The 26,533-nt window shown below is 42.4% G+C and overlaps 1 protein-coding gene across 4 annotated transcripts in view; it reads right to left on the reverse strand.

Moving 5' to 3' along the window:
• Nucleotides 1-17,352: 17,352 nt before the first annotated feature.
• MCTP2 (multiple C2 and transmembrane domain containing 2) overlaps nucleotides 17,353-26,533 on the reverse strand; it is a 101,819-nt gene continuing 92,638 nt past the window's right edge. For all 4 annotated transcript variants that reach the window (XM_074156686.1, XM_074156685.1, XM_074156684.1 and 1 more), the window contains 4 exons: nucleotides 24,455-24,564; nucleotides 21,992-22,101; nucleotides 19,698-19,795; nucleotides 17,353-17,421 (listed from right to left, as the gene is read on the reverse strand). In XM_074156686.1, coding sequence (XP_074012787.1) covers nucleotides 17,353-17,421; nucleotides 19,698-19,795; nucleotides 21,992-22,101; nucleotides 24,455-24,564 — 387 coding nt within the window. The remainder of the gene's footprint in view (nucleotides 17,422-19,697; nucleotides 19,796-21,991; nucleotides 22,102-24,454; nucleotides 24,565-26,533) is intronic.

Below are 26,533 nucleotides of genomic sequence, written 5' to 3' on the forward strand. Positions count from 1 at the left end.
TTTAATGGAAGAAAAAAAAAAAAACAAACCCCTTGTGTTTCCAGTTGAAAGGCCCACTAAAAGAGACGTGCAGCTTCTGGTAGTGGTTTTATCCCCTGAGGTAGGATTAGACATGAGCAATGCTGGGTGGGAGAGCTGCAACCAGAAAACCAGTGTGCTGTCTCAGACCTGGCTATAGCCTCAGATACCTGAAAGCTTGTCTCCCTGCCCACAACTGAGATTAGTTTGTCAAATAAAAGATATTATCTTTCTCCACACCCCTTGGCGTACTTGGTTTACTAACACTCCTCCTATGAGTGGGACTTCTTTTCCCTCTGAGCATCATGATACACGTAAGCATGATTATACACAAGCAGGGCTGCCAGTTGTTAGAAGCAATAGCCATTTTAATTCCTACTGGCCATTTGAAGTCTTGCAGGGGAGATCTTTGAGGCTGGCCCATAGTTTCTTTTGATTTTAGCGATACTTAAAATCCTCCTTGTATTACTCCAGAAATGTGCCTGGTTTCTTAGCTGCCGCCTTGCAATGATTATCAGGTTCTGAAGCAAACAAAACCAGACAAAAATAAAGGATGAAAATAAGATGCTTCACTCCGCCGTACACACATCGTTATACAGGGCACTCACCTGCAGAATAAAAATGGCTCCAGTCAAAGCAAGGTCCACGTGCTTCCAAGGCAGAAGCTGTTCGCTTTCCCGTGCACCATGAGGCAGAGCTGCAAGGTGGGAGCAAAACACAGTGGAGTCCTGGCTTGATCTGAAGACTGAACCTGGGGAAAAAAACATAGAGGCTGTATAAATGGTATGTCTAAAAGAAAAGGTTGCTCAGAATGACTGGCTATGTATGCAGATTTGGGGGATATTGTAGCTTTTATTAATTGTTTATTAATTCTCGTGACTTTGTTGTGTTCACTGAAGAAAGGTAAACCTTCGAACATTTCAAGTAAACCATTGAATATTTCAAACTGAAGGGAGCTATTGGATGCACATCCCAAAAAGTCCGCAGAGGTTGTTGTGAAGGTCAAGCCTGTTCTCTCAGGATTGCATTTATATGGGAATCCTCCTCTCCGCTGTTAATGTTTTACGGGTCCATAAGTGGAAAAAGTATCAGCAATCTGCTGAAAAGGATGGCGACGTGGTTACAGCACTGGACTGACTGTCAGGAGACCACCGCTCAATCCGTAGACTCAATCCCTGCATGGCCACAGACGAGTCGATCAGACCTGGTTCAGGAGGAGTTAACCCTGCCACGTATCCAGCTCCTCAGATATTGCAGCCTACACCGAGCTCCCACAGCAGAAGTGTAAATAACGATTTGACGCTTTCAGGTGAGGCTGAAATTCAGACGAGCACCGATGTCCTGAGTTTATCTAATTTGCACTGGAGTTGATATAATTTCGCAGACACAAATCAGAGCACAACTCTTAAATTTTTAAATGCAGCAGATTAAATTTCAGACCTAGACCTGGTCACTCACACCTTGTAAATGCTCCAATTTAAGCAACACATGTGAGCAGAACCGGCAGGTACACAGAGGACGAGAAGGGCATTAGCAAATCACTTCAGAAAAAGGAAAGGTACAGACTTTTCAGAGTAGAAAGGAGAGCTGCTCGAGAGAGCTCAATAGTCCAGAGTGGTCTTGATGATCCAAAATATATCTCCTTCCATAAGGTTTTGAAGGAGATTTCTGACTCTGAAACTTTCCTTGTTTATTTACTTATTACATTTTTGTCCAGGAAGGTCTGTTGAGAGGATGCATTTGCTCCAGAGGGGTATAGAAAGGAAAGAACAGACCAGGAGAAGGGAATGCAATGAGCACTGGAAATGCACAGACACGTTATTGAAATTCTGACCTTTCTGACAGCTCCTGGCTTCCCGTCGGCGTTGTGTCAGGGCCATGACTATCGCGTTTCAGCCTGTGCATTGCCTGCAGCAGAGTGTAGCAATTTCTTTATAATCAGTGGATGTTTTTCTTTCACTGCATCATGATGGCACTTGAGCAGAGATTTTTAGGGGAACTGGGGGTGCAAGCAGAGGATGAGAACCTCCACTGAGGCGAAGTGGGAGCTGCCCAATTCAGGTTTAAAGGAACTGGGCTTATTTATAATGATTACATTTCAGTCCAAGATCCACTAACAACTGAACTACTCCTCTCTGCTAATGCAAAAATTAAGGGGTTAAACATTGCTTCCCTTCAAGTCAATGATAAAACTCTCTTTGGCAATAGTGGGAGTAAAATGCCATTAAAAATTTCTAATACTGCTTCTAAAGAAAGGTTTGGGTGGGAAGGATAATTGTTGAGAACTCTTTTTTTCTATGATACCTTAGGTTGACTTATTATCAGAACTATTGCATTGTCACAAAATATTTTCCAAAGCCTTGTAATGAAACATAGCTGGAGATTTAAATAAAACACATGAAATGTGACTGTGTCAGTTTTAACTGACAGTACGCCACTTTCCATTTTGGAAATGGCAAAAAGATCTTGGAATTTCACAGCAATGTAAAAGATTGTTATAGTATCACAGTACTTACTCTCAGGTTATGAACTGATTTGCCTCTCACACGTAACTGACTGGACACCTGCAAATTTAGGACTAAAAGAGGAAAAAAAAAAAAACCAGAAGCATTTCTGATAAAACTATGTGATATAAAGCCAAGTCCTATAACTATAAAGACACAGAGATAACTTCTAGCAGCACATACCTGTATGTCACTGCCATACTACTAGGAGCTCCTTAAAAGAGCCTACTTAGTGAGTAGTGAGAGATGAGATTTCTTGATGTTTGTTTTCCATTAGATTTCACGAAGTATTAAACCTAGGTAAGGGTTTTAAACAATGTTTTGCAGATATTTGAATTAAGTTGAATTGTTTCAGTGGTGCTGATTCTTCTTTGGTGATTTGTAGGGACAGTATTACAGGGAAAGAATTTTATGTGAAGTAAGGAAACAAGAAACCTGGAAAATATGAGCAACTATAAGTGAACATCTGTATCAGAAACATTACTTCAAAAATATGTTCTAGAAGTGAAAAAGGTCCACAGGTAAGAGTCCACTGGAAGTGATGTGAAATACAAGGGGAACTGTCTGTGAACTTCTGAAGAACTTCATTACCTCAGAGTCCAGGACCACAATCTCCTTGCAGGCAGCTAGAGACAATCCATTGGGACAAGGTCTCCATGTGACATCATTCTGCATTTTCAAGTGTTCATTTTTGAAAAAGTTCTGAACAATATTTTTCTACTACATTTTCTCTTCATAAAGCTTGGAAAATCTAAATTATACTCTAAGTATTCATTTTTGTGGACTATGCCAGCGAAACTTCATCATTCTCTCTCTCTGGACGGTAACACCACCTCTGCCCTGGCTGATATTCAGTAATTCTCTTGTCCTTCCATCTGTGAGCAGCCAGACCCATTACTTTTCAAGGAGCTATTCAGGTCTCTGAAGTCTATCTCTGCCACCATCCTCTGCTCCCAGTGTCGCCTTGCAGATGAGCCTCAGCAAGTTACAAAACTACTCAAATGTACACAACTAAGGAAGGTAGACAACACCTGGCTGTGGAGAAACTCTCTAATCCCACTGGATTTCTAGCAGCAAGAGACAAAAAACTCTTCCATCTCTCATCTATCAGAAACAGTTTCTTGCACTATAAAATCACCTATTAGCTTCCATAAAAAAGAATTAGCCAGTACCAAACAATCAAATTACTGTGTATTAACTGGTTCTTTAAAAGTCACATTATTTTGAACATCTTCCTGTCTCTAACCTTTCATTTTCCTCTATGCTGTGATTTCAGTGTTTTAATGTTTCAGGAAGAAACTCATATTAAAGATGAGGTTTTAAACAAGCTACATTATGGCATTAATGACCTCAGGAATTTTTTTAGCAAGACAAAAACCAAACATTATTGCCCAGAACTCCTCTGTAAAGCAAGAAAGTGAGTTCATAATAATGAAACATTCTATTTCAGTGGTCCTTTTGTCACTGTTCCCAAACTCCAATGCCTAATACAAGGCACATGGCCTTGTATTGCCAAAAAGCAATAAAGTTTCACTTCTAAAAGCCAGCATTAAACTTCAAAGCCACTTGATTGGGCAGCTTTCTAAAATTTTCAGTTTAATCTATAACTCTAGGACTGAACAGACAAACTTGTATAAATTTGGTCCCTAAATGCTAAGACCGTTTTCATGAAAAGTTTGTTTCGTTTTCAGAAAGGTGGCCTCACTTGGGGGAGTGTTCACCAACATGTAGGTGTAAGCTTGTAATTCAAATATTCACCGACTTGCTCTAGTGTTTGAAGTAGGAGAAATAGCCCTTAAAGTGTAAAGGCAAGTGAATCCCCTCAACAAAAAAAAAAAAAAGAAAACCAAAGACAAGATTCAAATTCCAGTCTTTGTTAAGGAGCAGAAAATATTTGTCTCACCATTTCATACACACCAGATGTGAATGTGTTACAGATTTTGCACAAGGGACATTGGGTGACAACCTTCATTGACTATCTTGGACTTGCAAAATTGGGGCAGAAAAATGGCCTGAATGTATTTTGCCAGCTCCTTGGGACTCTGGCTCCCTAAAGTTTTCTGTCCCCAGCTCTGACCTTCTCGAAGGTTTCCTTCCATTTGGAAAGGGCAGATAAAGCGAGCGCTGCAATGCTGTGATTTGCAGTTCAGAACGTTGGGGATGTTCTAATGCAACAGGCTGCACTTTGGTGGCAGCGGTGGTTGGGGAGGGAACTGCTACCTCCCTCTGAAGGTAAGTCACCCCCTCTCACAGGTCCAAACCCTTTGATCCACCAGCTCCAAAGGATACAAATTCATTTCTCAGCAGTATTGCTTGGACAAAATTTTGCCCCTTGAAGTCAGTGACTGGATTTCCAGACAATAGGCTCCCACCAGGGGTCAGCTGCTCTCAGGGCTGGTATTTTACCTTGTGGAGGATGGAAAACATGCTAACAGAGAGTTTGTTTTGGCCCCACAATACAGTGTCGTTTGCATTCTGCATCCAGCCGAAGATTGTTGTTCCAACAATGGAAAACGGAAGGGGGGAAGAGATGAACTGGGAGCACGCAGCACACAAAAGCCAAAACACACATTGCAGACATTTCTGCTACAGTGGGATACGTAGGTTAAGCCAAGTCAATGCTCTGCAAGTCTAAAAACTCACAGCCCAGCAAGCACCAGCCCTGACAGTGCAAAGGCTTATTACTCTGGCAAAGCAACCAGTAGAAGGGAAGCTTGAGGTTTTTAATAAGTTGCTCGAAAGAAGACTTAAGATTATACCTACTTCTCTGATGCTTTCCCTTCCTACAGCCAGGCCCTCCCAGGAGGTTGCACGGAGTTAAGCCATTTGGCTGCGAGAAAAAGTAAGAGGAGCGTAAAGAGCAACTGAGGGAGCAAAAGATGGGAGAGGTGGGAGGGCAAGGCAGCTGCACAGGAGAGTGCTCTCCCAGCTATGTGAGGGAGCTGCTGAGGCCAAAGATGGGATGGAGAGAGATCACATAAGAGAAGCCACTGGCACGAGCAGGTTGTCCTCCCCTGACTCTGCACATCAACTACAATGCGAGGATGTCTGGAGTGAGTCCCTCCGGATTACAAAGGTGTTCAGATTCACTCGTGGCAAAACCAGAGGAGCTATGCTTGATTGTGGTTTACCCAGCCTTGTCAGTGGGACAAAATATAGCTGTGTGTAGCCCCAGCTCATTGCAGGGAGGTGTAAATGGCTGGAGGCTGCATCCAGGTGCTGGCTCAGCCGCAGGCAGCGGGAGGTTTGTAAAAGCATCCTCACCAAGCAGGTCAGCACACCAACACCAACACGTGGCATCTGCACACCCAGTTACACATCTGGAGCACTGAACCAGCAGTACCCTTTGACTAGGGTGGCTCAGCCTCTCCCTTACCTAACTGAAGCTCAAGAGAGATAATTAAACCAGAATAGGGGTTTTTTCCTTCTTTGACTTCTAGGCAAAGGGTGTGAGCTGAACCATGGAGATATCAACTGCTTCATCCCAGACACAGTACACGCTTGTATGTCTGCTCTAGCACTGCACATACCCTGGATTTTATACCAGACCTCTTTCTTTGCTTTTGCTCCCCCTCTCTCTCCCTCTCCTTTCATCCTTTCCACTGGCATGGGCTGAAATCAGCTTTCCTTCTACCCCACACTCCCTCAGCATCTTTTCTTTGGGCTGTAATCACTCCTCTTTGTCCACTGGCTTCAACCTCCGTGCTCTTCCCAAGCTCGATGCCACATCGCAGTGTCAGCTGAGTTCAAGTTAAAGCGTTCCCATATACCATCTTGGATTGGATGCAAACTCAAGCTTGGGAATTCTGCACATCCTCCATATATTCAGCTTGTACAAACAGCAGTAGATATTTCTGTCCCTTCTACAGAGGCACACACATGTTCCTGCTGCTCCCATCCCGACGGGCGTTCCCCAAAAGCCATCTAAAAATTATTGTAAATGCAACACCACATTATGTCTTCTAAAAAATAAAATAAAATAAAAGAGTCAAACCCTGGCATATCTCCAGAGAGGAAAGCGTCAGATCTCAGCTGGTAAATAAGATGTTACTGTGAAGCTTGTAAAGCCAACGTTATTTCTCCTTTGTAAAGGCTCTACCTGCATAACATGAAGGGGGCTCAGTGACAGACACATTAAAACACCATTAAACTGTGAAATAGAACACAGTGTGAAAATAGATTTAACCTTCACAGCATATTGATCTCTACCCCGCGCCGTGCCTAAGTTCTTGGACAACTGTTTTATAATAGGTTTTACTTATTTTCCTGTTGCTATTCTGACTTCCTCAGAGGAGGGTGTTATTTCTAAAAGCTCCTGACAGCTAAGGGAAAAGTGGGCTTGTTTCTTAGTCATCGCTCAGTGCTCGAGCGTTGCCGCTGCCAGCTGCTCCATAAACAGAAATCAGTTTTGTGCGAGTGAAGGATGGGTCTGGGCAGCAGTGATTGCGGTGGGATGGGAGGAGGAGGAAGGGGAAGCGGAAAGGGAAGAGGAGATGGGCTGTTTGCAAGGACTCCTCTGCTGAACAAAACTACGCAGGATGCAGGCAACCAGGCTGAACCTGAAATGCCTTCTGAAAGGGACAGCGCCAAGATTTATTTAAGCGTGCAGGGAGGTGGACTGTGTTTGTGAAGATAGGTAAAATAATTGTGCACACATCTGCATATTCAGACGGGAAATCCTTCTGATGAATTGACTGCTAGGGGTCACGCTGCTGCCAGCCAGTTCTCGTACTTTCGCTGTGAGATAGGGACTTCTCGCAGCGATGAGTTATGCCGTAGGACCTTTGACCCCCCCCGTCTCCTCCCCTCTGACCATTCATCCATCTCCCAGAGACTTATGCTCAGAGTTCAAACCCTTCCAAATGCCCAGGTATTTTTCTTTTTCACATCAGTTCGACAAAGACGTTCCGCTCACCTCTACACTGGAATTTCCTTTCTGACCACCCCAAAATAAACCCAGCCGGAACACGGGACAGATAATGTCCGGCCACGTCCTGTAGCCATGAATGAGGGTTTTGTAACACCCATGCACAAACTGGATAAGTTTTTGGGGGTGCGGAGGGGTGACTTTTTACGGAAATATTTCTGATGCTTTCCCCACCGTGGTCATCTGGCAAATCCTGGCCTGGCTGGAGATCTCTAAACACATGTGAAGGGGAAGGCTGAGCCCATCCGTCAACTATCCCTGACACACTGCAGAGAAATCAGACCTCTAGACGGGCTGCCGGGCACGGCTGAAGATCTGCTGATCTGTGTACCCAGACCTTGCCAGTAAATTAGCACCATACCAGACACATTTGTACACATGGTTCACGGACAATTTGCAAATTATCTATGAGGCAACCATGCAAGTGCCACCGAGGTGACTACCCAGCAATGCTGTCATGGGCTAATTTCAGAGCAATGGGAGAGTTGCACTGACTTCAGCAGGAGTGGGATTGTGCCCAGTGAATTCAAGGCAACTGCCCACTGAAAATCTCAATATATTTCCCCTTCAGTTAGGTATTCCAGTTTCCCATAACATTGCACATTTTGACATAGCATAAATGCCAATCATGTCCCTCCCAAAACTGCAGTCAATCAAAACGTATAGCAAGGTTACATTTATCTCGTACACACTTAAACTATAATGATAACAATAATGCAAGTAACAAAAATTAAAAAAATGGGAAGGCTGATGGCAAGCAAACTGACGTTAGAAGCTGGCAATGGGAAGAATTGTTTCTGGCAAAATATTCTGGGGCAAGCACATATTTTATAGAAGGAGTCTCCTGTTCTGAATTACCTTAATCCAAGTCACACTGTGATGCTGGAAAAGACTGAACACATGGGAAAATGGAAAATAACTATTTGGAAAGACATTCCCTGTAAAAAAGCCTAACACTACGTATGTGCAATAGAAAAGCTGCAGAAACCTGACTCACGTCCCCAGACTCCTCACTTTCTGAGCACGTTTGTGCACTGCCTCTGGTAAGCAGCAGCTCTGCAGAGCTTCAGGGGACAAACAAAATCCATCAGAGCCCCTTCCCAGGAAGGAGGGAGGTGACAACTGGAAAATCAGCAAGTTTGAATTTTCTGTCATACAGGAGTAGGCCAGGACCGAGCGCTGAAATCGCCAGGGCTCTGCTGGCGCAGGCAAGAGAGGTGCAGTCCTTTCTACTCATAGTGCACAACACTGCAGTGGGGGAGAGAACACGCCACACCTGCAGAATTGGAGCTATGCAGCAGCTCCCTCCTAGCTGATCCTATGAGAAGAGGCTTATTCAGAGGGTCCACGGCAAGCTTTTAACCCAGAAGTGCTCAGGGGGGTCCCAGTTCTTCTCCTGCACTGCCACTTGCAAATCCTAGGCTGATCGGTTTGGGCTGGCTGACAGGAGCCTGCACCGTGTCACGCTCTGGGCACGGTCAGCTTCTCTGCGTGGGCATGGGCACATACACGTGCCATGCAACGCTTGCTGTCATAACCCCAGCCTCTCTGAGGTGGCAGGGGGATTTGCTGAGTTTTGTGCTCCCCAAAACCCCGTCACCTCCAGAGACGCGGTGTTCTGCTGGTTCGCGGTGCAAGCAGAAGGCAGGCAATAGGTTCACGTGGCCTTGGATCCCGATGGCTCCAAATTAAAGTGTTTAATCTCTTGGCTGTAGCAGGTCCTACCACTGCCTTTGGGTGGTAGGACCCGCACCCAAGCTGCACCCAAATTAGCATCTTTGCTAAGCCTGGAGCTCTTGAGCATCCCTGTGATATTTGGCGCACAGCTGCTGCCCAGTTCTTTACCACTGAATCAAGGCAAAGTTCTGCTCTTCAGAAAATGGGGATACCCTGGCATAGTGTCAGCAGGACTGGCCACTAACCGAGAGCTAATTAGTCTTCACCCCCATGAAGCATAAGGTGGACAGAACAACTGAGAGCAGAACACAAGCTTCATCCGTCTCCTCCAAGCTGACACGAACACAGAGCACACGCAACCAGGTGAGAGCTGCTGACAGCAATGTTTGCTCCTCCTCCCTCATTTGGCAGTGGGCATCACCCAATTAGAAGAATCATTTCCAAGGAACACCATCTTGTATTCAGGAAAGCTCTTCCAGGACATTACCATCCTTCTCTGCATTAGGTGCACCTAGTTTATCAGCAGCAAATTTGGCCACTGGTTATCCCTTTCACAGAGGTAGCCAGATGGATCCAAAGTCTTTGAGCTCAGCAGGAGTTTGACTTCAGTGCACCTCAGGTGCAGCTCATAAAGAACAACACTTTAGTACAGCAAGGCAACTGCAAAACACTCAACTGTTAATTTCTTTTTCATGTAGAGAAATGGCCATATTTCCCTACAGGAATTCTAACACTGCTTCTGTTCCCTAAAAGGAATTTACCTTTTCCCTGAGTCTTTGAGAGAACACTCCTCCACAGCACAGCTGAAGAAGCCATTGCTATTTTTGATGATGCTGGATGAGAAGGACATGGCCTCAGCCATCTGACTGAAGGGCGGTGAAAATGCCTATGCCTCATCCATTTGTGGACACCACCATTCTGTTTTCAGAAACTCCTCAGAAACTTCTGTCTTGCTGTAGTGTCCTACACAGACAGTCCACCGCCTCTGTTCATGTTCTCGGTCAATACTATGTAATTTCAACACTGTGTTTCTAGTTTACCCTGCTCCCAAACAGACACCTTAATTGACTTTCTTCTGGTCAGCCTCTTTTTTAAAGAACTCTTTTAAATAATCCTATCCTTCTTTATCCACTGCAACTTTTATCTGCTCTTACCTCTATGGCAAACAATGAGACTCGAGGGGCTTTCCTGGGGTCTGCACACACTTGGCTCAGCAGGACTCGGACACAAGGCTGTTGTTAATCCAGGAATTCCCCGTGGGCAGGACAGGTCAGCAGGGAGGGAGGAGCAGTAGATCCTGATGTTGGATCAATGCCCCGTGGAGGATGAGAAAACCGGTTTGGCACATAAGTAGGAGAAAATTTAAAAACAAGGCAAAGGAAAGTAGACAGCTCAGAACAGGAACATATAAACCACAGTCATCCAGGGTGTTAGTCCTTTTTTTGCCATAGACTTGCTCTGTCACCTTGGGCAAATGCTTCCTCAGTAAATGGTTCAAGTTTCTCCGCTTGCCCTCTAGCCTTCTGATCAAAATGCCAAAATCTTCAGGATAGCACCTGAAGGTTACTCACTGTATTCGGATTGCCAAGTTCAACCACTTAATAAACCCATTTAACCGTCGTCTCAAGTGCAAAGCCTGAGATGCAAATATCTCATGCAGAAACATATTCTGAAGCAACAGTCGCACGTGACTATGGAAAGATGATGATAATAGCGACTGCTTACAGCAAGTGGTATTGCTCAAATTGATATCATATCATACTCAAAAGGTCTGAACAGAAGCATCTGGGCCATCATGGTAGAGTTAAAAACAAGCCCATCGAAAATGGATAAACAATTAAAAATGTATTGAAAGAAGAAAGAAAAAGAGAAATCATTCCTAATTAATTCTAGTGCCCTGTACAACCCCAGACTATTTGTAATCCTACAGGGAACATCTTTATTGATCTGGGGGACGCTGCAGCAGACTTCTGATGCTTATCTCAGCATAAAAATAGGCTCTTGTGATGAGCAGTGATTTAATTACATGACAATCACTGCTAACAATGCATGGCGAATACCAAAAATATGCAGAGCAAGAGTGGCATTGATAAATGCAAGGGAATGGCATTGACTTTCAGTAAAGTCGTCTATTGCTGGAGATGGAAGGAGACTCCCCCCCCCTTCCTTCTTCTAAGGTTGTAGCTGCTGTGCTGCTCCAGATACTCACTCTGTGGAGTGAGCCAACCACAGGCAGACAGAAGGTGGAGGGAGAAATCAGACAGCCATGATCAAAGCAAAATTTAGCACACAAGTCAATGAAACTAACAGTCTTTTTTTTTTTTTGTCTGTAGGAACATATGCTCTCTCCACTGTGCATCTCCACTTGAAAATGAAGAAAAGATTATTTACTCTGCTTTGGGAGGTGGAGGTACTGAGCAAGTGAATAATACATGGGTTGGCTATGATCAGACTCAGGACCTTAGAAGCAGTCCAATCCCATCTTCCACTTACAATAGCCAGAATAGAAGTAGCAGCAAGTACGTGCTCAAGAAACAAAAATAATCCTTTATATTTTTTGCTTTTTTTTCCAGGTGATCTCCTTAAAAAAATACCAACAGTAGGAATAAAAGGTAGCGTCACTACAAAAAAAACCCAACTCCTTTTATTCACTTACCTCTATAGAGGTTGCAACTGAAGTATTTTCTAGTGTCTTTGAAACCACTGTAACAATACTGGTGAGCAGACTTTGCGCTTCTCTGGAGAAGTTTGGTACCAGCACCATTTTATCACCGTATGCCCTTGGGACTGAAGGAGAATCTATGCTGACGACGCATTTGGAAGTATAGGTCCCAAGTCTTTAGGTTTTATCATCTCCAGTTGGTAGATAATAGTTAAATATTTAGTATTCCTCCCAGTCATAAAAGTAATTTACCAAAAATGCAGAGATCCAGAGCAGAAACATTCATCTGCAAGAAATTTGGTCACAACAAATCAGGTGTAGAGGAGAAATCCCTAGCTAAGCAGTCCCAGATGCCCTGGGGGAAGTAATCCTTAGCACAGGTTCCCTGCTCATACCCATCCATCTACCCCTCAAGTCATTGAAGCCCAGTGCCTTATCCTTCCCTCATGGGCTGAAGGCCATTCTTTAAATGCACGTGGCTTCATGGAGCCATTCTAGCAGCCAGTGAGCACCAGTACAAGGCACAGTCTGTTCACCATCTAAATCTGACTATGGTTGGCCCTGGAAGACCCAGAACCAGGTGTATGTGTCCAGTCTATGATCCTGTCCTTCCTACCTTCTGCAAGGAAGCCCTCAAGAGGTCAGAAGGGTGATTGCACTAGGACATCAGCTCAAATGAAGTTTATACCAGCATGTCTTCCAGTTCTTACTTTCTTCCCCTGTAAGAGGCATATCATCTTGTTCAGCCAAGAGGGAAATTGCAGGTGTTCAATCCAACATGCAGGAACCGATTGGCAACATTCCTTCACGTAAAATTTAACAAGAATCACCAGCCCTCAGGTTAAAGCCACACTGAGAACTTGAACTCGTGCCCGCCCAGGTGCTGCTGCTGTTGCAAACACCGAGACCTGAATGCCACCTCCTGCTTCCCAAAGCTCAGTTTCATGATTCATGTCAGAAGAGCACGTCTTTTACTGAAAACAAAATGACCTTCTAAATTCTCTTGAAATGCTGCAGTTTCAAGCCAAAGCATCACAGAAAAAAAAGTAGATTAAAAATTATATAATCTCAAGAGGCTTTTTTTCTTTTTTCCCACTCCATCATTTCTAAAAGCTTGTGAATATTTACATTAATCATAAACATATCTTTTGCTCACATGATCCTTGAACTATATAATTACTGTTGCTGCTAAGGGTCTTCCCCACTGGTAAACTGTCAGGCAGATGTCCCAAAATGATGAAATTTCATCCGGCTTCATTTACCCCAATTTGAGAATGATTAAAACACTCCATCTGCAATACAGCAGATTAACAATCACTTGTAGTATCTCAGCTTCCTTCCGAACTGCTAACTTTAAGGACACTAAAGAGCAGGTATTCTTATCATGTCCCTGTGTGATTTGAAGGGGTAGATGCACCAGGGCCCTGACACATGTAGCTTTACAGATAAAATACACATACAATATTAAGTCAGAACAGGATTCACTTCTAACACATGCCATAGTCTCTAAAGTCAAAGCTAACATTTCCCAAACAGCCTATCAGCTTAGTTTAAAGGACGGAGAATCTAAAGGTTAAGGTTTGATTAGAATGTATTTTATCAATTTTTTTTTTCTTAACACGTCAGAGCCACCAAATTCCTTCCTGGTCCGAGCCTACGGGTCTGATGGGAAAATAACTCCGCTTCCACTTGTGGCACCGCCTGCAGGATCAGGCCCTCCAAATTAAAAAAATAAAATAAAATGTAGCCCCATGTAGAGTACAGGAAATTAAATGGCAAGTTTCTGTTTTCTAGCGGGACAGGACAGTTCGGGGAGCTGTTAGTACTCTAACCCCAGGCAGTGAATTAGCAGCAGCCAGTTGAATTTCTAGGGGAGAAGCATTTTCCCAGGCAGACGGGTGCAGGGTGGCTGCTCTGCCGGGCAGTGCTCTCCGGTGGGAGCCCCTGGTCACCAGGGCAGAGCCTGGGCTCTCCACCACAATTTGTGGGTGGTTTGGGAGAGGACTGAGGGGGAAGCAGAGGGAGGAATGGTTATGGCTGAAAGTTAAAATTGGAGCTTTGCAAGCAGGAAGAGAAAAAAGAAAAAAAAAAAGGTACATGACATTTCCACCGACTTTGCTTTATTCAGTTGTTTTCTTGCTTTCCACAAGGTGCGTTTCAGTGACTGGGTTTTACTGACAGTGATCCATAGGGGAGCTGAGTCCTCAACCCTATTCATGGTTATTCAAGAAACCAACCTTCAGCAGCAACTTATGTTTGGGCAAACGAGAGTACATATTGCATTCGCACATATATGTCAAATCCAGTAATTTACACACTGTACAAGGAGTGGACATGTTTAGCCGTATTCTGATATCTCCATGACTCTGTAATCCACAGTCATCCAAAAGACCCATAGTTAGACTTAAATTTCTGAATGCCTTCTGGTCTTACACAATTTAGAATACAAACGTACAGATTGTTGCACTGAAATGACTACCTGAAATCAAAAATTTAAGTTTATAATTTCCATGCTAAACATTGAATTGATTAACAAAGTAAAAACTGGTAATTTGCATGGGCAAATGGACACACAGAGATATGTATCAACTAATACCCTTGCTTTAAGAATCAAATGAAAATCTGAATAAAGAGTTTAATTACTGGAGTGTGCAGTAAATGCACATAACCCTCCTTTCCTTCATGTAGGGCCCAGGAAATCCTACTAAATATTTGTAAGCAGGTAGAGTAAGGCTTTGCCTCATCTCCTGCTGCAGCACAGTCTCCATTTCAAGTAACCTCCAGTGTTAACTGTTACCCTGCACTGTCAAGTGATGTTCTTGCCTGCCTAGTCAGATACTAAATATTATAGCATAATATTTTGCAAAAAATGGAAAACGTATCTCCTAATCCAGATAAATTAAAAGCATCAGCTTAACCTCAAATGTTTATTGCATTTCAAACAGCATTTATCAAAACAAAGAGCTCATTACAATATATATAGGTACCAGACCATCCAAAACCCTTCATTTGGTGTGTCTCCAGCATAACAATCTAATACAAATTATTGTGAAATACAATATATCTACACTAAAAAAAAAAAAAAAAAAAAAAAGACATCACCCTGTCTCCTGAACAGAAATCAGTTCCACGTGGAAAAATCTATAGGAAAAAAAATAAAGTATCAGTCCCAACTTCTGAATAAATAAACGATTTTTCCTGCAGTTGAATGTTTTCACTCAAATCAACAATCAGATTTCACATGCCTGCTTAAATATGTCTGACTTCGGTCCTTACAAAATGACAAGACTACAGTATGATAAACCAGATGATAGTTTAAAGCGAGACAATGAGGCATTGTTTACACAGAAGATTGAGAAACTGGTTTAACAAAAGGGGTCCGTGGACATCTATTGTACGTACAAGAAGGAGATTTACTGGAGATTTTATAATTTCTACAAGGCTCTTTCCAACCAGCTTCATTAACTTGGAGTAAATCAAATCATGCAGAGATCTGGCTCAGCCAGAGAGACATGCCGGGAAAGATACAAAATGAAGAAGAACAGACGCAAGATGATAAGCTTTAGAATCTTTGGCATTTTTCATAAACATTTTCAAGGTATTTAAATCTGTATATTCACCCATTTTCCCACACACACTTGCCTATAAATACATTATACATATACCCTTCTTTATACACAGCTCTGTATATGCAAGGGCACAAAACACACGTGCACACAAAGGCATTTTTGTGGCTTTTTAAACCAGGATAATCTTTTTTTCTGTCTTTCCATTACAGCTACATACAGCTTTGCATGAGCAAAATACATTCTTTATCCAATCAAGTCTATGAAAATGTGCCTCTCCTTATTCAAAGGCACAGTGGGGCTTGTTACTTTGAAAAATAAACTTCTCAAAGAATCACTGAATCTGGCTAATAATCCAGCAGAAGATACTCTGGTGTTTTCCTTCTTCAAATTCATGCACCAGGCCCACAAGATTGCATTACTGAACCATGCAGTGCAGGTCCGTTTGGATAACCAACCCATAAGCAAGGTTTTACCTGTTTTACCTTTAATTAGATGACTTTCAAAGTCTTCTTTTGTTAAAAAGAAACCCGTCTCTCTGGATTCTCTATTTCTTTGTATTGTGAACTACCTCAAGGGATGCTGGTGGTAATCCCTGCCTGGGAATCACAAGAAGCAACTCCAGGTCTCGTGCTGCCAAGGACTTTTTGTGATGGAAAGTCACTCCCACAATGTCCTACAGCACCTACAGGACTGAGGGCTACTCTCTCACCAAAATTAAGCAGGTTTACACATGATTCTGTGTTTCAGTTTCCCCAGTCAGACAAGAACAACGCTGGTTATCTGAATTATATAAAGCAAAAGCACAATAGCTAAAAGACTGGTAAGCAAGCAAGAAACCACATTCTCCTCAGAACAGAAAACGGGGTCCTTCATTGCTCAGTTTCTATATGACCTCACTTTCTGATTCTCTTCTCGTGAACCACCTGGAAAGACTCCAGCAAGACATCAGTGGTGGACCAAAGCCTGCACACTATTGCACAACCAAGTCTTTTGGCACCAGGCTCTCTATCTGCACAAGCACTTACTTTTTAAGGCTATAAAGTGTTTTTTTCTCTTGGATCTGTAGTGTTGACCCCTCTGGATTCAGACAGGAAAATAACAGCTATGCTGAAAATATCTGATGAGATGGAATTATAAAAGGCAAGTCAACAGAGTCTTTTCAGGTCAGTGAGTTAGGCTTTTCTACAGTCTCTTAATCCTTTCAAGGCAGAAGGTTCTCATGCATCCATTGCCAGCAATGGATCTCCGATGATTCCAGTATCCAAAGAGTTAACCACAGGCTGGGCTTTAAAAAAAGGAAGAGAAGCAAAAAAAAAAAAAAAAAAAAAAAAAAAAGGGAAAAGAAAAACCCACAAGTGCTGGATGAAATATTGAGATACTGTTGGAGCTCCTAGCTCTTTCTGCTAATTATGATAAAAAACTTTTTAAAATGTACACTGCTTGAACAGAAGATGGGTATCAAAGACTCGTTAATTCAGAGCTTAAACCTTTCTAGGCACAGTGATTTAACTCAGAAAAGAATAGCTTTCATATCTTAATGTAAATCTGTTGGATATGTTAAAAACTGGTTCAGAGCATCTCCTCACATCAGCTCAGCTGATCTGCTACACTAAGCGGAATTATCTCTTCCTACATAAACCAGGGAGCGCTGCCACATCCAGCCTTGCCTCTGCAATCGAAGGGGAAAAAAAAGGGAAAGAAAAAAAAAAGGTGCAGTTGCAGCATCCTCTCCCATTCTCCTCCCCACCCCACAAACTAATTCCCGTGTTCCATTTTGCTCTTTTTTGGGCTATGACTCTATGCCCAAAAGACAACCCAAAAAAGACAATCCAAGATAGGTGTTTATCAAAAACCACGTCTTCCAGGTAAAAAAAAAAAAGTCTGTGGCAGTGATTATAGTGTTGTTCTGAACCAAGAAGGAGGGGAGGGGAGCAGCACGTGTGCATGCATGGGGGGTACGGAGGGAGATGCCGCATTCCAAAATCCCGCTGCATCCTATAGCGCGCTCCGCTTCTTCCTAATGGGACTGGAGCTGCTGTATGGTTTCAATTCAGCGTGCTGCACCTGTAAAAACAAATAGACATGACGTTTGCAGTTAGGTAACTCTAGCTCACTACAGTGTGTGTTAATGGCTCCCCGAGGACAAACCAAGGGAAACTAGGAAGGTTCAAAAGTAATGAATCATTTTCTAAACACAGGAACATGGGGGATTAATTGCAGGAAGGATTTGAGAAGTCATGCATCATTTCTTGAAACGAAAATATTAAAAGCAGATTTTTCTAATGAGATACATGGGGTTCTACCTGATTTCAGCAATGTAGGATAGATCTTTTGCGTTTGTTTTGGTTTGGGAGATGTTTTTCTTCTTCTTCTGGCATTAACCTATAAGTTTAATAAACTTCTCTCAGGAGTTTCAATTCAGGAATATCCCAATACGCAGTAAGATGACAGTTGTCAAAACCATACACAGATCTTGGGATGCTGACATATTTAATCATTTCAAAAAAGGAAAATATTTTCCCAAACAGAACCTAGACAAAGCTGCCCCCACCTTTCAAAAAAATTCCATATACAATATATTGGTTACAACGTGTGATAAACTGACAAGATGGTGTAATCTCCAAATTGTCTGTTATGCTCCAGAAAAGTATTCCCGTTGAAATCACGGGTAAACTTTTGCTGAGCGTGCCGGCTTTTTTCAGTCCTCCTCTGCCTTTTGTCCAACACATGTGGATTGTAAACGACTAATGTATAGACAGAGGTAATTTCTAACTCATTGCAGTACCACAGTGAAATGATGATGCATTGATAGCACGTAAAATGAAGCAGACAGAGGGGCAGACAGAGCTGCCACGGATGACTTTTCAGCAGAGTGTGGCTGTCACAGGCCCCCTATTTTTAGCACTGGTGGAGAAGTCTGAGGTTTGTCCCATCCTAGGAACTTTTATCACTCCTCCCTCATAGAAAATGGTTATCATTTTCTGCAGAGAGCTCAAAAATGATAGAAACCACTCAAGGAAATGTTATAAATGTAAATGTTAAATAAAGCATAAATAGAAAAGCAGCTTATCTTTAAACATAAACACTAAAAGGGCATATGCAAACCATCACTGCAAATCCAGTGCACTCTAACAGAGCAATGACAAAAAAATAAAAATGCAGTGAAGCTTAATGTCTCTATGATCATTTCTGTTTAGCTTTTTTCCTCCCACCAGTCGATGGCAAGATTTCTCTCAAGTTATTAGTGCTGCCACCAATCAATCTGGTGGCCTCTTGAGATAAATGTCACCAGAAGCCTTTTCCAACCTTGTTTCTATCAGATGTCTCGACACTGCATGTGGGCAATTATTTTTCTGTCTCCAACTGAGTAAAAACACTACGGGTGAGATTGTGATCCCCTTATTCACAGTGAGCAGCACCTCACTGTGAAAGTACCACGATTCACAGAGGAAGGTACAATGTCAGTGGGATCCAGGGCATCAGGATCAGGGCCTGAGGACACAGATTCCAGTTGATTAAAACAAAAGAAAGAATCCTTTATATCGTGTGGCTTCATTACCCAGCAAGATTATTTTCCTTCCTCCAAGAGAAATAAACAGATCTTGACATTCTAAAGGACTTATTGTTCAAGTAATTTCCAGGAAGATAGGCGAGATTACTGAAAACAGTGTTGTTGTTTAAAAGCAATATGAGAAGAGACGAGACTTGACTGAAATTGAGAGAGGATAGATTCTGGTTAGATTAAAAGTTATAATTCCATAATGGTAGAAGATTGATCTGATTGACCACAGAGTATTTTATACACATCTCAAGGCTTTCTCAAAAGAAAAAGACGAGAGGAGCATTGTCCAAGGGAGGACTGCAGCTCAAGGTGGGTGAGGAGGAAGAATTTTGAAGGACAGCTGATGTGAAAAAAGCCACAGCAAGCACAAAGTCACAGAAATAATGACCACTCCTCCATCTTGAGAAAAGTGAGAATTCAGCAAATCCTTTTGGATGGTTATCTCTATCAAAGAGACTATTTTTCTCTTCCCTCCGTACAAATACCGGAGCAGAAAGGTGACAGAAACCATAGTTCAGCAACCACGCTAGGTGATTTTCCAGATCATTTTTAAGTAGGTATTTTCAGGATAATTTTTCTGCAATCATTTTATCCTTCTGACAAAGGATTTTGGCTCCCCTTTCCTCTAATGCCCTCCCCCTCCTCCCTTTGTGGATTTTCCCCAATTCCTTATCTCCCTTATTCAAAGGTGCACTGGCATTGTATTCCCCAAGCAGAGCACCCAGCCGCTCTCCGTGCTGCTTGTTGCCTCTGTTGGCGGTGGCCATTCATTACCTACCTTTTGAACATCAGATGGTACCCTGGAGAGGAAATCTAGTAGCTCATTATTGTCGATGGCGTAGGGATTTCTAAGCTTCTTAGTAAATTTATTTATGCCTAGGAAAAAAAAAAAAAAGCAAACAAAATAATACAACTCCTTTCTATTCCCTCTCTCCTAAATTGTTCAGGCAAGGTGAAAGAGGGAAAAAGAATTCACAAGTAAAAATTAATGTGAAAACAGTGCCTCTGTTTATGTGAAAACAGTAAAGCCATGTACACGTTCCCTGCCATGGGTAATCATTCACAAGTGCCTCCTGGAGGAAGTAGAGGGCATTATTTCTAAAGGTATTTCTCTACTTTGGGGATCATCTGTTGTCAACAACATGGCAAAAAGAGATTGCAGCATGCGTTCATTCTGGGGGATATTTTGGGGAGAATATACAAATTTCCAGCTGAGACTCCTGTTAAATCTGTTATTCTATGTGACCAAAGACATTCCCTCTCCTCTTGCCCAGGGAACTGCAGGGCTCTGAAAATAACTTGGCAAGATAAAGGCTTTTTTTTCCTTCCATTTCTTCCGAAAATTAAAGCTTCCCTTCTCCATCATGTCTTATAGTTTGCCCTCTCTTTGCAGAACCATATTTGACAAGTTGATCGTATTATGATACTGTGGGAAAGTATAAAAACTTATCACAATGTTTACTTTATTTTCATTTTAGGGCAAACAATCTGTCTTATTAACTGCAGCACTGCTACCAGTGTTCTCCATAGCCTTAGTTATGCTTTAGCTATCAGAGGTGGTCCCTGGTGGGAGAAGATTCATAGGAGTGTATTGTTCATAGTATAGTGGAGGTCATGAGGTCTTGTCTTCTCCTGCCTTTGAGAAAAGGGAGCGATGAGCAGCCCTCAGCCAGCACCATCTCTATTGCTTGGACCAGGATGAGAAAGCAAAAGACCTGAGTACCCTTCCAATCACCCCTCTTGTGCAATGTTGGTTGCCTCTGAGGATCGTAATACAGCATTCAATTCCATCGTACCCCTGTCCAAAATCTCGTAGTAGTTTCCCTGAAAGTGATTTCAAATGTGATGGCTGCTCCAGCCTTCTCCTTTCTCTGAAATGTACCTGCTTCACATTTGAGCTTCAGCTTTTAAGCCCTATACTTGTAGCAAAATGACAACACAATTTTCTGTGTACCTGATTTTTAAAAAACAGAAAATACCATAAGGTCTTTTGAGGCCTTGCCACAGGGTAGTTGTTTAACATGTATCATATTTGAAGGCCCTGTCAGTCTAGATGATGTTGAACGGATGTATAGTTCTCATGTACTCACCATGTCTTCCATACAAGAACAGCAATATTTTGTTACTGAATTTTTCACTCCTAGCAATTTCTCTCCTTCCTTTTTGCCCTTTCTTTTGTTTGATTTAATCCTTTATTTCATTTTTTTTTGCCCAAGAGTGGCTTTTTGTATGGCCACCTTCTCATTCCCTCCCTTTTCTGCATCCAGGAGAGCCAAGACAGCGGCAGATGGCTCAGCCCTGGAAAGGTGACGGTGGGTCCCTGCAACCCGGATCCACACCAGGGCTGAGCGTCAGTGGTTTGGTGAGGATTACCTGCACTATGTTTTCAGCCACTGTACCTCCAGGCTGAGATAAAAACTATCACCCTAAACAAGATAGAAGGCCATTTTGAGATGAGGAAAGTCTTCAACAGGTGGAATGCCATCTCCTTGTGTCAACGACCATCTTACTCTTCTTCATAAGACAACCAGGAAGGTTTCTATTTTTAAAAGCTCCTCTTTTACTTCATGATTCAGCTCATACAAATACTTTGCGACCTGTGACACAAGGAGATTCTTAGTGACTCCTGTTGGACCATGGGGTCTTGGGCACACTGCTCCTCCTGATTGCAGGGAAGTTAAGACCAGAAAGGATCCTGGGGTCCAGGCTTCCGTGGTTCAGATCTTCAAACACATCTTGTCCACTCCCTACCATGTCCCAGCTGGTGGGGATCCAGAAAGGAAGCTAATTACTCTCCTGCAGAATAATACTAATATTGAAAGTAGCTTATCTAGACTAATACTCTTCTTGTAGTGTTGTTGGAAATGTATAAAGAACCCTAAGAAAAAGCAGATCATCGGATCATCTGGGGGAAAAAAAATGGTAATTTTAAGAAGTTCATAGCATATTATTCACCTCTAAGGAACAGCATTTGATTGTCTGTGTAACAGGTCATTTAAAGCTTGTTTGATTTCATTCTGTAGATATATATTGTATTGATTGCATTCAAATGAGACACGGTGGAGTACTTACCCCAGATTAAAATGATGTACCTCAGAGGTATAAAATATAAAATGACTGTTGCTGCTGCAAGGACCAAGCAGGCCAGGACAGAGAGAAAAGGCACCGTCCAGTTGAATGTGCTATAAAGAGAAACAATAATCCTTCTTAACATTTCTGCTCTTGGACGCTGCTTGTACTCTGCTACCCAATGATAATTTAATGACTTCTTTGCAGTGCTCAGCTCTTTCAAATGCACTGTAAATTGCAGACCCTTTGGAAGGTGGATAAGCAGATTCCCGTATCTGGATGCTGTAATGGATTAAGGGAGATATCCGAGAGGCAGATATCATGATAAGGAGAAAGAAGATAGTCTCTGGGGAGCTCAGGGAAGTTGTTAGGCATGTAGGGAGTTGTTTTTGTTTCTTCTTATACGTGTCACACTTGTTACACATCTCTGCTCACCAGTCAGCTCTCCATTATTCATGGGCAGATTATCTGATCTGGAGACAAGGCCATGCCGCAGGTGTGAGCCACCTGAGCTGGCTCCAGTGGGCCACAGTGGAGATGATGGCATGTGTGTCCATGCACGACTCAAATGTGGCATGTAGCCCAGGCTCAACCCTGCCAATAACTCGGAATGGATTAATTGTCACTGATGCTAAACCTTAAAAGAGCAGTTAAAGTCATTTCTCAGTATACAATTAGGGAATAATATTCTATCTAAATCTCTTAATGTTTATATATTTGCTTCTATTTCCTTATGTATTCAACAATTCCTTACTACAGTGTATATAGGTAGCTGTCTCGGGTAAGCTACAGTATGCCAGCAGCAGTCCAAGCTTCTGCAGACCACTAACCTGCATCAGATTTTTCCCAAGGGGAGCACTCTCAAGAGGCTCAGTTGCTACAGTCATTCAGACTTTTGCAGCATTTTAGCACAAAACAGGTCTTCCTTTCACTCAGACCACTCATCTGTAAGCCTGCAATGGACTTAAGGTGAGCAGCTATTCCTAGCACATCTTTGAAGTTATTTTGTCCCCCTGTGCCCTTGTAAGATTCATCTCTACAGCATGCACCAAATATTGAGGTACCTGGACTACAATGAATGCCAATTAGCCCATAGGTGGATTTACAGATCTGGGCATCTCTTTCATACAATCTGCCTGCTAACTTCATCACATCGTGATGGGGAGTAGGAAGAAGAGAGAATGAACGTGGACCACTTATCAGGCTATAAAATAAGAAACTTCCCTTGACAGATAAAATTAATAGGAAGCTGAAAGAATTACTTTTAAGCTTCAATAGGTATATTAAATATTAAAGATAGGTGGGAAAGGGACTAATCATTATCAATCAAAGTAGCTTAAGTTAAAGTAAAAAAAATAGCAAAACAGCTCAATTCAGTTAAACTATTAAAACTCCCTATGATTGTATAACTAGAGTGACAGACGGAAACTGTAGCACAATTCAGTCTGTCACTTACAGAAAAACTTTGGTGGCAATTTTTTAATGGTACATTACTGTAGAGTTACAATGGAATTCTTCTGAAATTACATCGGGCATCCACATTAATACCCAATGTGTTCTCTAAGACCATTGTTACCAAAATGAATACAAGAATTAATAGTGCTTAAGCACTCTGAGTCTTCCTGCCATGCAGCTGGGCAGAACAGTACCCTGTTCATAGGCTGGAATACATCTTTGGGCCACTTCCACCCCAGCTGGGGTGTCCAGCATGGAACCACAGCACATGCGTTTGCTGTATTTTTAGCCTGAACCCAGCTCCTCATTAAAGTGTGACTCGATCACAAACCATCACTGTGCTCAAAACAGAAAACAATGTGGGTCAATTAAGCTCCAATAAAGATTGGGTTATAAAAGTTTGTGTGTGTTTGTGTGTGGGACTTTTTTTTTTTTTTTTAATGGCTTTTCGCCTCCCTCCTTTGTAAGGTCAGGAATACCCCATGTGCCTCCCCTTGTGACAAAACCCAGAAAATCCCCTTTGGGCTTCCTTGTAGCACCAGCAGGAAGCAGACAGATCAAAATCAATGCACTGGGCAGGGAAATAAGTGACTGGTAACCCCTGTAACCAGGCCAGGATGGGGAGGGCGTGGGAAAGGCAACATCAACCATCCATTCCTACCTACTTTCTGAGAAGGAAATGAAAAGAAATGCCTGATACTTCTGTGCCCGTGTCTTCAAGCAACATTTTCCCTTGTGTGGCGTCATAACTCCCTACCCCATCACAAACAGACAAGACCAGAAATCTGGGCAAATGTGAGAGCTACATCAGTAGAGCACATGGCTTTTCTCCTCTATGCTTTGGAAAGTTTTTTGGAGCAAGGAACTCTGTATATAAGCAGCAGTGGGACTGGCCAGGTTCTCCTGCTGTACCTTGCAGTCATTTTTGGAGCAAGACATTCACTCTGCCTTAATCCTTTAGGCCCTGCTTCATTGCAAATTACAGCTAAGCAAGAAAAAACTATCACTTACTTTTTAATCCTCTCTCCAAATGATGCTATTTCTTCTAGGATGCTTTGAACAGCTATGATAATCTCTTGGACCATGTGGATTCTGTCAATTAACCCCTTTTTCTCAGATTCCTAACAAGAAAAAAGGAAAAGCAAAACTTTCTGTATTTGTTAACATGTTCACATGAAGAGAGTAAGGTTCCCAATACTGCTGTCGCATCCATGAACTCAAGTATATCACTGAAGGAAGGACAGAACACACACCTTGGGTTTATCACATACAACTAGCACAAAGGCATAGAGCTCCCTACATTTTGGGCAGAGGTTTCTACATCTTCTAACACAAATCAACTGCAGGATCTCAAACCAGGCTTTCACTGAAGAACCCAGCAGCATGCCAAAGCAGAAGAGATGCTGGGCACCCCTGAGCCCAGTTGACCTGTAGGGGAGTGCTGGGTGCTCAGTGCTTCTCGAGAACAAGAATATTCTTGTGCAGAACTTCTGAATGTGACTTTTCTGAGCTTTGCAGGCTCCTAACAGCCATGCTGTTTTCTGTATATAAATTAGTAGCAACATAGTGAATGCAACATTTTTTTGAACATTCTGTATACAGAGACCTATTCTTTTACTGGGGGAAAAAAAAAAAAAAAAATCAAAGGGAAAAATGTCATTTTCCTTTTACAGCAGCCATCTCACAACTTCATTTCTTACTGCTTATTTTAGGCAACAACATTACAGGACATTACTACACATGTGCAGAAATAAAAAGGAAGCACAGAATGAATTAAAAATCAAAATGACTTAAATCAGCCTTGGAAATCAGTATACAATTATCAGCATTCAGCATTTCTTTGCCAGCAATCTAACACACATACAGGCATGCAAATTGGTGTGGTTGCAGATATTCTAGCAAGAAATCAGCAAAACATTCACTTATTACAAAATGCAGAGCCCTGGACACTGATTTTACATCACATTTAGACTCTCCAAAATCAGCCCAATTTCGGAAAAAAGACACTTTAAGATGTGTTTTAACCAGTCCGTGCCCAGAGCGGGGAGATACTGGTAAAACACAAATTGCATCCATGTTCTTCATGGTCCTTACCGGCAGGGGAAAGGGTAGGAGGGAGTAAGCAGGGCCCAGAGACAGCAGGATCAACACTGCTGCAATTCTGCTTCTGTCTTGTGAACCCACATTATTTCTCCATGCAGGAGAGAGGGTCACGAGTACTTAAAGTCGCACTGGGCCAGGGAGGTGGCTACAGCTTTTTGGGACCGCTGTGATGTTAGAGGGTTTGGGTGCATCAGAGAGGGTACGGCACTACATGGTTGTGTGCTGGAATAACATGTGAACCATCCTTGGATACCGAAAGGCAGACAAGACAGCACAACCCCTGTAACCCTTTGAATTTCTTACTGCCCATTTCTCTTCACAGTAATTTTTGAGTTTTAAAAAGCCAGCCAAAACCACCACGGAGTTATCAAGCTCCAGACATTTGAATATTTGCCTTTAGGTTGCAAGTCAGTGCACAATGAACAGAAGCAGCATTTTAAATAATCACACATTTGGGTGTGAAAATGAGTATTTTTACATTAATAAAACAACCAACAAAAATGAAACCCTTGGGGTGTGAAATAACCCCAGAACAAAATAAATAAATAAATAGTCAGTTTATGTGAAAATAGCACCAAAAAGTCATTTTCACACAACTCCAGTTATAACCTTGTTAGGCTCAAATGTAAATGACACATTAAGATTGTATTTAACTATTCACTCACTAGAACAGTACAATGGTCCCTTAGCCATAGTTGGCTTTTTTGCACCAAACTTGGAAGTAGAAGTTGGGGAGCGATCCATGGAAAAATCAACCAGTGGGAATTTCATCCTGTCCAAATTCAGAGGGGTAAAAAAACCCCTCTCTATCTGAAGTGATATTCCAGGGCAAGCCTACTCTTGCTACCCAGAGCTGCAAGGAAGATCATCTTTCAGCTCCATCTGCATCATGCTGACTTCATTTACACGTCTTCGATTGAGCTTAGAAATGTGGTGATAATGCAGTTTAACCAATACAACATAACTTCTGCCGCAGCCATCAAGCAG

This window comes from Numenius arquata, chromosome 11 (genome assembly GCF_964106895.1).
Source record: "Numenius arquata chromosome 11, bNumArq3.hap1.1, whole genome shotgun sequence".
Lineage (NCBI taxonomy): Eukaryota > Metazoa > Chordata > Aves > Charadriiformes > Scolopacidae > Numenius > Numenius arquata.